The 12,642-nt window shown below is 44.0% G+C and overlaps 1 protein-coding gene across 2 annotated transcripts in view; it reads right to left on the bottom strand.

Moving 5' to 3' along the window:
* Positions 1–1,845, bottom strand: part of Msra (methionine sulfoxide reductase A) — a 329,950-nt gene extending 328,105 nt beyond the window's left edge. For both annotated transcript variants that reach the window (XM_076852263.1, XM_076852262.1), the window contains exon 1: positions 1,485–1,845. In XM_076852263.1, coding sequence (XP_076708378.1) covers positions 1,485–1,614 — 130 coding nt within the window. In that variant the 5' untranslated portion in view covers positions 1,615–1,845. The remainder of the gene's footprint in view (positions 1–1,484) is intronic.
* Between the last annotated feature and the right edge of the window lie 10,797 nt (positions 1,846–12,642).

Raw genomic sequence — 12,642 nt, forward strand, 5'->3', positions numbered from 1 at the left:
AGATAAGCTGGCCCTAAAGCCCATATTTTTAAAAAAATAATCTGGGGGCTGGGGATGTGGCTCAAGTGGTAGCGAGCTCGCCTGGCATGTGCCGGGCACTGGGATCAACCCTCAGCACCATATAAAAAATAAAAATAAAGATGTTGTGTCCACCGAAAACTGAAAAAATAAATATCAAAAAAAATTCTCTCTCTCTTCTCTCTCTCTCTAAAATAATAATAATAATAATAATAATAATAATAATAATAATAATAATAATCTGGATTTTTTTCAATTTAATCTCCGGATTTAAATTAAAAATTAACCTCTAAGGCTTACGATGACTGAATAAAATGATGAAGGTGAAATACAGACAACAGCAACCGTTAATTAGGTGAAGGAGAAAAAGGTCACACCATTTCCAAACTTCTTCAGACCCCAAAAATCTCTACCGTGGCTAATCTCACAGTAAGTATTCCACGTTAAGACAACCCTTGGCAATGGTAAGCACCGCACCAAGGTACTGCAGGTTGAATATCCTCATGAGAAATGCGTGGGACCACGGGTATCAGATTGTGATTTTTTTTCCTATTTTGGAATACTATATACACATGAGGTATCATGGACATTTGAAGGAAGTCTAAAACGAAATTCATTTATGTTTCATACACATCTTACACACACAGCCTTAGGATAATTTTACTGCGTTTTAACTGTGACCCATCGCCCAACGTGTGATTTGGAATTTTCCGCTTGTAGCACCGTGTGTTGCTCAAGAAAGTGTGGACTCCTGTTTTCGAATAAGGGATGCTCACCCTGTACCGCTCTGCTATGGGCCTGGTACTGGTGGACCCACACAGTCCTGGACAGAAATTGAGAGTAAGCTTTGAAAAATTAGGGAGCATCCACACACGTGATCATTTTCCTAGTGTTTCCTCTTTTACTGTAAAGTTTGAGAAGTTTGGGAAGCTCTGCTCCGAAATGACACTTCCGCGTGACTCATCAAGGGGGACAGCCAGGCCGTCCTGGAGGATAACGGGGGCCGGGGACAATTCTCTCAGCCAGAACACTGGAGTAAGGGCCATTTTCAAAACCCAAGTCTGCATCGCCAGGTTCTCGTTCCAGCGCTTCCAGGGGCGACGCGTACCGCACCTCGGGGGCGGATGGCCGCAGCGACGGGACGGGCAGGAGGGAAAACCTGCGCCTTTCCAGCCCAGAGCGTGGCTGCAGGTACCGCACCCCGGTAGAGTTAAACAGTCATTCTAGGCTCTTTCAAAGGGCTCTGATTTGTTTTAACGCGCGGGAAGCTAGACGACCTGAGGAGCTCCGGGTACAGCCCAGCAGCCTACCCACCCCGGCTCCGACCACGGCGCCCAGCGCGCCTGCGCGGCCCCGACCTCCGCACGCCCAAGCCGGACGTGACTTCCTTCCGGGCGGCGGTGGACGCCCGCGCCGCTTCCGCGCATGCGCAGCGGCGCACCCGCTCCTCGGCAAGTGATCCTTACCTGCTACCGGCATTGGCTCTCCGCGGCCGGGCAAGGCCTCCTGGGGCTCGACGAGCTTCGAGGCGGACATCCTTGGGACCGGAAGGAGGCTGTGGATGAGCTGGCGGGCCCTCCTGGTGGCCCGGAGCATGGACGGGCGCCGGCCGGGGACGTCCGGATGGGACGGCACGACCGAGAGCTAGGAGCCGCGCGGCGGGCGGGCGCTACTGCGGGGCGGCGGCCGGCAGAGTGGAGGTTGCCTAAGCCGGGCCCACGGCGGTCAGCGAGGGCGTGTTCTTCCCGCGGGGGTGCCCGGCCCAGCGCGGCCGCCCGCGAGTCGCGGCTCTAGCTCAGGGGCAAAGTTCTCAGGAGGACGACGCGTGTCCTACTTGCCGCACTAGTACGTGAAGCGGCAGGGACCAAAAGATGGTGGTGTGTAGCCCGGTGGTCTGGCTGGTGTCGAGGTTGCTTCGCGCTTGGCCACCTCCCTAGCAGTTGTTCACTGTGCTCACTAAGGTGTGAGGCCTAGCCCGACAGCTAGGAAATGGAGTTTTCCTTTGGAGCCATTGTAAAGACAAGTCCTCAAATAGATTTCTGCTGATCCAAAGAGAAAACCCATCACTGCTCTCAAAAAGCACAGTATAGGGATGATGTATTCAACAAAATAGTGACCCTTTATGTATAAAGTTACTCCTAAACCCACTTTGCAGGCCATTACATAGAGGAACCAGGCATAGACAACACCGTGAACAAGTTTAGGTGAAGGTGAATGGTGCCGTTGGATCATTCTTGTTTCTGAAGTCACAGGAGGTAACATTTGTTTCTGTGACAAAATTTCAACCTAAATGTGAGAAGTGACTTGGGAGTTCCTAATGTGAAATACCGGTTTTACATACTGTGCCAAGATGGGTGTATGGTCTCATATGAAGGAAGGAACTTAAGATTAGCACCCACAGAAATGAGAAGCTTTGACCCATCCTCCCCCAGTGTTTGGTTACCGCTCTGTCTTTATGGGAGGCTGTAATATAAGGAGGACAGAAGGATTAACCTATGCACAGAATGTTGCCAGACACACAGCCTCAGATTAAAACATTTATTTTGTAATGTATATTTCCCCTGGGCCAAACAGTGCCTGTTCTTACTTTTGATTTGTTTTTGTCTTGAGAGTAAACCAAGCAGGTTCTAAAATCCTTTCCTGGAAACACCAAGATGTCCCTTCTAAGCTTAGGAAGTCCTGGTCACTGTTTAGGCATTTGAAAATAAAAAGATCTGTCAAAGGAAATAATTCAAAATTACTGCCTTTTGATACATGTTGGTTTGATTTTTGTTTCATGGTTGACTATAACATACTAGAAATACTCTGCAACTAAGAACTGAAGAATTTTTAACATTAAGGGGAACAACATTTTGCTGTTAAGTGAACAAGCACAATAGAATTACAATATGTGTATATTTCATGTGTCGTGTGTACAGAAATGCATGTAGTCCCAATTCCCCACTGAAGAAAAACTAGATTTTTCTAATTAGATATTATAAAAAAAGCAACATTGCTGTTTTGTGGTTCATAGTAGTAGGATTCTACTAATAAAGTTTCCCTTAAACTTTTGAAAATGTTCTATGTACATTGTTAAAACATTCTCAAGTGTTCCAGTGGCTATGTAATCTTTATAGTTACAAAAATAAATGTTTTTAAAGAAAAATATACATTTATTTATTTCAAAGCTTCTTTTCCTAAACAGCAGTTGAGGTTTTGTTTTGAGGGGAGAATTAAATATTCTGCTTTCAACAATGCAGTTTTCACCCCAAGCCTCCCTTTTCTTCACTTTCTAGCTACTTCCTCCTGACTTCTCCACCCTGGGGTACCCCACCCCATCCTTTTCACCAGCTGGTACTGCTTTGATTTTTTTTTTTTTTCAATTATGTTTTGGTTTCCCTACATATTCTAACAATTTATATCCTTTAGGATGCAGTCTACATCCTATAACAAGGAGACCCAAAATATAGAAGTTTAAACAAAATAGTAGTTTCTCTTAGATGTAACAATCTAGAAAAAGGTAGTCCCCTCAGCTGGACCATGTCTTTTCTTTCATAATATCTTGTACAGAATGGACTCACATGAAGTATTCGATGATTATCTATTGATTTTATGTGTAACCCTGACAGGTCAGCAAAAGTTTCTTTTCCGTTTCTTTGAAAATGGCTCTGCCAGAGATAATGCTCTATTTCAACACTAGGCTTAGGTTCTAGATAGGATATAGATTTGGTTGCTTAAACTGAGACCCCAAGATATTAGATCTGAAACAATATAGTTTGTTGCTTTTGTTTTCTTCTTTCTCTTATCTAATGACCTGTAGGCAGTCCAGAACTAGTAAGTCAACTCTGCCACCTTCCTCATCCCTGGGCACCTGGGTGCTTGGGTCACTCCAGCAACTGCTATCACATCTGTATCTCAGCCACACAAAAAGAAAAAAGGTGCACATCTCAGTACTTTTAAGTGTCCCGGGAGTGGCACATCTTATTTCTATTTAATTCGTTGACCTAATTACAGACATATCCAAATCTGTTAAGAAGGTGAGCAACCATGGATTCACCTAATATTTAGAAATTCTAGGAATGAAGAAGATGTGATTATACTTTAGTGAACAACTCTGTCACAGACCACTTCTTTGGCCACCTAAATATTGCTGTACACTCTTCTGACATAAAATGCCCTATTCCAAAGCAGAAAAGTTTCCAAGAAGTTCATTTCCAGTTCAGAGTCCACAATCTGAAGATGTTGTGCAGTCTTCTACAAGTCTGATCCAGTGACTTATTAGGTAGAAGGTAAGTTTTCTATTCCTCTTACCCTCCCCCAAACAATTTATTATGGTGAAGTAGAACTATGAAAACCACTTCAGAAAGAGTACAAAAGAGTAGTCCACAATCTGGTCAAGTGTTATACAGGGGAAATTTCATAGATTGCCTCCCTAACTTTACCTGCACTGTTTGTATAACCTGGACCCTGGTTGTCTGGTTTTCTAGACTTGACCATTCTTTACCACTCAATTCAATATTCATCTGCTATGACTTGGAAGTGGTCCAATTGTGTTCCTACCAAGGAGCATGTTAAAGGCTTGTTCCCAGGGTGGCATCATTGTGAAGCAGAGGAACCTTTAAGACGCAGAGTCTAATGGAAGGGACATGGGTCAACTGAAACATGCTCTCAGAAGGGATTGTGGGACCCCAGTCTCTCTGTTCCTGACTGTAGATGTAATTGCCTGCTTACTTCCATGTGCTCCCACGTTGCTACCTGTGCCATGAGGTGATGGCCAAGGAGCAGCCCCACCACAGCCTGGCTATGCTCTGTGGACTTTGAACCTTTCAAAGGGTAAACCAAATAAACTTCTTATTCATAAGTAGCCTTCTTCATAAATAGTCAGATATTTCATTAAAGTGATAAAAAGCTAATATATCTTTGTACAACCTTCCCTGTTGACACAAAACCATTCCATCATGGGTTGGCCCATAGTGCCAATTGTTCATACCATTCAGCACATAGCATACACTGCCTTGTGTAATTTGTCATCTAAAAAGATATACAAGTTATTGTGGAGGTCCGAAATATATCTACAAATCCCCTGGCACTTCCTTCTAAAGGTGGAGCCCAACTCCCCATCCCTTTTGGCAGAACTCTATTTTTGCTTCTACTGAATAGAACAAGACAAAAGTGATGATGTGTGGGACCTCTGAGGCTAAGTCATAAAGGGCAAGCAGCTCCTTGCTTGCTTTGGGTCATTCTCCCAAGGGAAGCCAGTTGTCTCACCATGAGCATTACAATCAGTCAGGTGGAAAGGTCCAAATTTCAAGGAATCAAAGTCTCCAGCTAATAGCCAGGTGACTAAGCAACTTTGGAAGCAGACCGTCCAGCCCCCAGGCAAAGTTTCTTTTCCATAGATAAGATACCATCCAAAAGTTTCTTTTGGATGGTATCTTATCTGCCATCTCATAAGAGACCCTGAGCCAGAACCACCCAGCTAAGTGGCTCCCAAATTCCTGACCCATAAAAACTGTGAGATTGTTAATATTTGGTGGTCATCTGTCAAAAAGACCCCATAACCAAATAATATCACATCAAGGTAGTACTTCAAGATAGGAATGGGGCAGAGGACACAAACGCTGGGTTCATAGCAAAAAATAACAAGGTGCACAATGAAATGGACCAACATATTTTAAAATGACCTAGATTAGATTAGAAGATAACAGGGTGCATCAACAAGCAGTAAGGGTAAATATAATTTGGGGAAATTTTTGTTGTTCTGTTATATACATATGGGTGTATAGTGTGTGCAATGTGCGGAGACATGAAACATATTTCTTTAATTTTTTAACTTTTTTTGTAGTTGTAGATGGACAACATGCCTTTATTGTATTTGTTTGCCTTTAGCTGGTGCTGAGGATCGAACCCAGTGCCTCACATGTGCAAGGCAAGCACTCTGCCATTGACCTACAGCCCAGCCCGGAAACATATTTCTTAATGTAGCCTTTGGTAAGCATGAAAAATAAAAAGACAAACTTGAAAGCCACAGTCTAGAGAAACTATAAGCCTCTGGGTCATCGCAATGTGTCATGTGAGGCGAGAGGGTGCAATGGCTGAGGGCAGCCTCACAGGTTGCTGCACAGTTGTGTTCTGAGTGGAGAAAGCAGGTTACATTCCAAGGAGTTTGAGGATATGGAAAGACTGAGAAAACCAGTGAGCCCACTATAGCCTGGATTCAGGGCAAAGAAGACCCAGTACTGTGATCCTGTGCCATAAAAAAATTCCGTCTTTAATACCAGGAATGAGCATGATGGCTCAGGGACTGAGCAGGAGCCCATGGGACCAGGAGTCCAAGCTACATCAATGAGATATGGTAAGGATGGGGGTCAAGGCTGAGAGACCCTGACACCAGGAGCTTCTCCCAGTATCCAGATGCCATTGTGGAAAAGAAGGGGTAGGGAAAGCCCCGGAAAGAATTCCAAGAGACCAAGGAGTTTCCAAAGAGGCTATTTTATACTGGAGGACACCAAGAAGTCACTTTTACTGGGCAAGATCAAGCATTTTCCTGTTTTTAGAAATGAGAGGCAAAGGGCAAGTTGAGAGGTGTATTAATTCCTAATCTCCAGCATAATATTAACTTTTATATATCCCTGGTCAGTGAGCCTAATCACATGCAAAACCTTTCCGTGAACTTAGAAACTCAAGTGCCGACTTATTTTGTCAATTTTTTTTTCATAAAACCATCTATGTGCTAAGGCTACTAAAAAATACTAGGAAAGAAAAACATGCTCGTTGAAGTTAAATAATACATGAAGGCATTCTCATTTAGTAAAAACTGGAAACTAATTGTTATATAAGGTGGGAATATAACAATTTAACCAAACTAACAAGAACAGCACCAATGTTTAACATGTTCTGTCATGTTGCCTTAATGAGCTTCTGGTATTGCCCATACAGGTAAATCTTGCTGAAATCTTCATTTGTTTAGTAGGTGCCCCGCACCATTAGGCTCAAACACAGAAGAGTCAGGCTTTCTCCAAAGGCCACAGTGCAATGGAAACACTGCCTACACATGGCCAGCTGCAACTCCACACAAGTGGCCCGGGGTTCTCCGTAGCACAGCCCTGGACAAGGGACTATGGGGTTGCAGAGAAGGAAGACCCAGTCCTGAACCTCTGGAGTTGCAGTCAGGGGCATGGAAGGCCTCGCACAAGGACTGGAGGTGCAAGCACCAAAGACCTGGAGGATGAACTCAAGAGCCGCCGTGTGAAAGGCTAGGCCTTTCTCCCCTCAGTAAGCATTTAACTCTTCTCTCTGTTCTTTATTAAACCATGAATACAGTGGCAATACCCAGGCACACTCAAACAGAAATGAGTCTTTTTTTGGTCTTTTTCATAGAAAGCCACTTAACTAGGTAGAAAGACACCCTTATAAATAAATAAATAGAAAGCTTAATATGACACTTTACATTTGCATACTTAAAACCAAGTGGTCTCCTGTGTGGCCTAGCTATAGAAGATACAAAGCTGTCTAAAGCATTTTCATTATTTTCATGGATTATTCTGATGAATATTAAAAGGAAAATAAAAATAAGAATAGCCATTGCTACTAATTGTGGAGCACCCTAGCTATATATGCATTATTTCTAACCTCATGCTGACCTATATTCACAGTTTTACAGATGAGGAAACAGATTCAAATTCGAGGTTTTTAAATTTCCAAGTTCAAGATCATTACTTTACAAAAATAAATAAGTAAAATAAGTAGGTTAAACTAGATCTCACTTTGATAAAGAATGGAAAATAGAATGGAGAAAACTTGGGCAAAAGATAAAACTCTCCTTAAGGATCCTTCCAAAGAAATGGCTAGTTGTCTCCCAACATCCATTCACCCTTTCTTTGGTCATTAGAAGAACCAGCAGGTTGTAATAGACCCTGAGTTCCCCAGGTAGATGACTGGGTGTGACCATGTGACGAGGTGGTGATCAGTGGATGGGTGCAGCAGAAGTGGGGGTACACATTCCTTCTGACCCTCCTCTCCTCCTTCTGGCTGACACATGAGATCTAGTAACCACTGAAGACCATGACATGGGAGCCACATGTTGAGGACAGCAGAGTGACTGGATAGTGATAGAGAGTCCCCAACATAAAGGAGCTAGACCACTTATGCATAGATTAATACATTAGTTCTATAAACTGATTGTTTGTGTCCCCACAAAGTTCATAGGTTGAAATTCTACCCTTCAGTGTGATGGTATTAGGAGGTCTGGCCATTGGGAAGTGATGAGGTCATGAAGGTGAAGCCCCCATGAATGGGATTAGTGCCCTTGTGAACGAGGCCCCAGAGCTCCTTGCCCTCTTCCACCATGTAAAGTCACAGCCAGAGACAGCCATCTCTGAACCAGGAAGCAGCCCTTAGCAGGGACCAGATCTGCCAACACCTTCATCTTTGCCTTCTCAGCTTCCAACACTGTGAGAAAGAAATTTCTGTTGTTTATAAACTGTCCAGTCTTTAGCATTTCAAATAAATTAAGACAATTTGTGAGAAATGAACTTTCATTTTGTTTAAGCTGCTATGGTTTTGAGCCGTTCAATGGTTTTTAAACTCCAGCTGGCATCAGAATCACATGGAGGCTTGTTACAACACAGGTTTCTGGGCCCCAACCCAGAGTTTCTGATTCAGTAGTTGGATAAGGCCAAGGATAGCATTTCTTTCAAATTTTCAGGTGATGCTGATGCTACTGGTCCTTGAGAATCACCCTTCTGGCTAAAGCCACCTCAATTGAATGATATCTTAACTGGTTTTGCCCATGCCCACTCACACACTTGGGTACAAAACAAAAGCTCACCTCAGTATTAACTTTTCTAAAGTTATCATTGCTGAATGTAAAAAGGTTTGGAACATACCAGAAACCATGTCAAGACCTAGGAAATACAGGAAGGATAGTCATCCCTCATTAGCCTTGGGGATTGGTTCCAGGCAAAATTCTCACAGGTATCAAAATCCTTGGGCACCAAAATCCATACCTGCTCAAGTCCCTTACATAAAATGACACAGTGTTTGCATGTAACCCACACAACATCCTATATACTCTAAATCATCTCTACATTACTTGTGATACCTAATACCATGTAAACGCTATGTAAACAGTTGTTATTGTTTAGAGGAATCATGGCAATTTTAAAAGCTTGTTCATGTTCAGCACAAAAGCTTTTTTTTTTCCCCCCAAATATTTTCCATCCAACTTTGGTCAAATCCTTGGTTGCGGAAGCCACAGATCTAGAGGGCCAACTATACAATCAGTACCTCCTGATAGAATGTGTTGAACCATCAAAATCTAGATTTCAGAACCTAGAGAATTAAAAAATTTCTCTGCAATAATCTATTATTTTCAGGAATCACAACTGGAAATTAAGAAACATTTTAAAAATCTACATGTATTTGTCATATATCCAATTAAATCAAGGTCTGATTTTCAGTAGTTCCTTTTCCTAAACCAAGCACATCCTTAAATCAGATCAAAGCTGCAGAAACGGTGAGTCTCATAAAGAAACAGCCAAGTGGACGCCACAGGAAGATGAAAACCCCAAGGGGGGTCTTGAACTCTTGAGTGGCAGCTGTGCTCAGCAGACAGCCCAGGCAGCGACAAGAGGGATGCTTGGAAACCAGAAAACATGCCGGCTGCCATCAGAGAACACACAGGGACACTTCCAGTGTGTTCCTCACATTTCCCCAAACCTAGGGCTTCCAGAGATGTCCAGTAAGAGACAGTTCTGCCCTCTCTCCCTGGCAGGGTCCTGGGTAACTTGTGAGCTTGCCTCAGCTGTCACCAATGTCCCCCCCACTGCCACCGCAGATGCCACACTCCACTGCTACCATCAGAACATCTGACACTGCTGACCTCATGCTGCTGCCACTCCCTGGGGCTCAGGGCTCCCCTAGCTTTAATCAGCCTCCCCCACGTGTAGCCTGATGCACTTGACCTTGAATCCCCCACTGAGGGACTCAGGGTCAGAACCTTGTGCTGCTCAGAGAACAAATCAAGGATGGCACTCGGGGCAGCCCAGACATGAACATGCAGGAGGCAGTAAGTACGTAATAAACGTTCATTTTCACTTCTTTGCCGACTGCTAACCACTCACCAATTTCCCCAACCATACACTTTGAGCACATCCCAACTGCTTGGTGAGCACCCTGCAGAAACCAATGGTGACATCTCCTGAGCCACCTGCTCACATCCTAAGTCTTCCTCGTCACTTCTCAAGGATGCTTAGTGGGCTTGGTGAACATAGGACTATTTGTCTCTTCCTATCTGAGTGCCTTGGGTTAGTATGCAAGTTAAATTCCACAAACGCGAGGCACACGCCCATACACACACCACGGACCCTCTCTCCCTGCCCCCACCCCTGCCCCCACACCAAAGGATGCAGGTAGAATTTATTTTTATAAAACTATAATTTTTTGTCAACATTACCCTTTTCTTCTCTTAACTACTTACTGAAAATGTATGACGATGAAACAAGATAATCCAAGTGAACACACTTAATGGACTGCCTAATGCCTAACAGCTGTGACTATTATTACCATCGTCAGTGTAAAGACAGACAAGCCCAGAGCTCAGGGCTGCCATTGTAGGGACTTAGTAAACAGTTGTTGATTAAAGGAGCAAGGTGACTGAGTGCACCCGAGGAAGCCTGGATTGTAAACAAGTTTGGAATTAACTAGTTCTGTGACCCTTGGACATGTTATATACCATCTCTTCATTTTTCTCATCTGTGAAGCTAAGGGATTAGGAGGGAGAAGTCATAAGTTCTCTAAATTCATTGAATCACAAACTTTTTAAACTGAGAGGACATTTGCCAGACCTGTCAGGTTCACCCAGTCTGACTGTGGTACTTCAAAGTCATCCCAGCTTGATGAATGAGCAACAAAACACCTCCAGGCTCAGGGGCTATCCTGGGGAGGCTGTGATGTTCGGTGAATGGTGTGGCATTATCTCATGTAAAGCTGCTTCACATTGATTCTTTAACATTTAGTTATCAGGTAGCTTATTTTTTGAGTATTATCACTGATAATTTAGTTGACTGCCTGAATTATAAAGATAATTCAGTCTGTTAGTTATCTTTTTAAGGGATTCTTTTTTGCCTCCAAAATACATATACAATCCTTTTGTTTTTTCTTCAAAGTGCTACTTTACCAAAATGCAATTCATTCCTTCATTTTAAGTGTGTGTGTGTGTGCGTGTGTGTGTGTGTAAAAGAGAGACAAAGAGAATGGGGAAAAGGCCTAGAAGAAGATGCCCAGGAAGTTAACAGTAGTTATCTTTGATTGGTAGAAAAGTAGACATTTTTCCCTTTCTTTGCTCCCTCTTTGACGATGCGTGTCTTTTTTTAATTCACGGAGAGATAACGAAGCTATTTAGTAACTCCCTTGTGAAATAGTCAAAACTCAGAGCACATAATAAGCATAGTTAACAAGATTTCTCTAGTTATAAAAGTAGTATCACTCTTTGAGAGCGTTTGAAGTAGTGGGGGAAAAAATCCAGTACTGCCTGCTGTAGCGGGTCAGACCTTCCCACAACCCACAGACCTCCAGAGGGTACCCTGGGCTTTCTGCACATCTCTGGCCATTAAAACCCAGGACAGGGCGGCCTGTACTTGGAGACTGCATGCATCTCAGCTGCGTGCTTCAGCCCTCTCCCAGCCCAGCACAACCCAACTTCCCCCCCACAGTCATGAAGAGGGACTCCTTTTCCTTTTTTTCTCTCTTTTCTGGGATCAAACCCTTTTAGGATTGAAGACTGGGAAGATGGATGGAGAAATAGGGCCACCTTTCATGACTGGCCACCAGTGTGCTTCTCTGCCATGTACTCTGCCAGCACCTCAGGTTCACACCATGGGCACATAAGCCTTCCATGTGCCAGGTGTCACTTGCAGACTCTGTAGCTGAACACTACAGCAAGCCTCCCCAAGGTCAATGCAGGAGTTCCACCAGAAATCCCCCTGGCTGCTAGGAATTGCTGACCCCTAGGTTCCCCAAGCCCTTGAGTGTCATGGAGTTAAGTGGAATGGAGCTGAGCTATCTTCCAAGGTGCCCTTAGTCCAGGAGCACACAGTGCCAAACAGTGGCACAGCTCCTCCTCCACCCTGTCGCACCCCTCCACTCTCCTTCTCCCCGTGAGGAAAAGCACAGAGCAGACCCATAGGTACAAGCAGCAGCAGACCCTGCCCTGGGAAAAGTGCGACTTTCCATTGGTGCAGAACTACCCACCCCTGGGCAAGTTCAGTCCCTTCAGCTTTGGGAGGGGCCTCTCCCAGGGCGACCATTGGCCACATGCTCTGGGGAGATTTTGCTACTTACAGACAATCTCAGAAGGCACAGTTTGACCCCAGTCTTTGAAGGCCTCTTTTAACTGTGGGGGTCTTTGATGACTCCCTGTTCTTTGGGGGCTTCTTGTCCAAATTGAGAGAGATTTCTCAACACCCAGTTGCATGTATGTCCTATTAGAGTCGCAAGAAAAAGATGGAAGGAACAGCTCAACAAGCCAACAGTGGTTCTCCGTCTCTGGCTCTGACAGGATAGTGCACAATTTTCATTTTTCTATTACACTTTTCTATTTTAAGGTTTTCTGTAACGAACAAGTATCACTTTTATAATCAGGAA

Source organism: Callospermophilus lateralis, chromosome 4 (assembly GCF_048772815.1).
Source record: "Callospermophilus lateralis isolate mCalLat2 chromosome 4, mCalLat2.hap1, whole genome shotgun sequence".
In the NCBI taxonomy this organism is placed as follows: Eukaryota; Metazoa; Chordata; class Mammalia; order Rodentia; family Sciuridae; genus Callospermophilus; species Callospermophilus lateralis.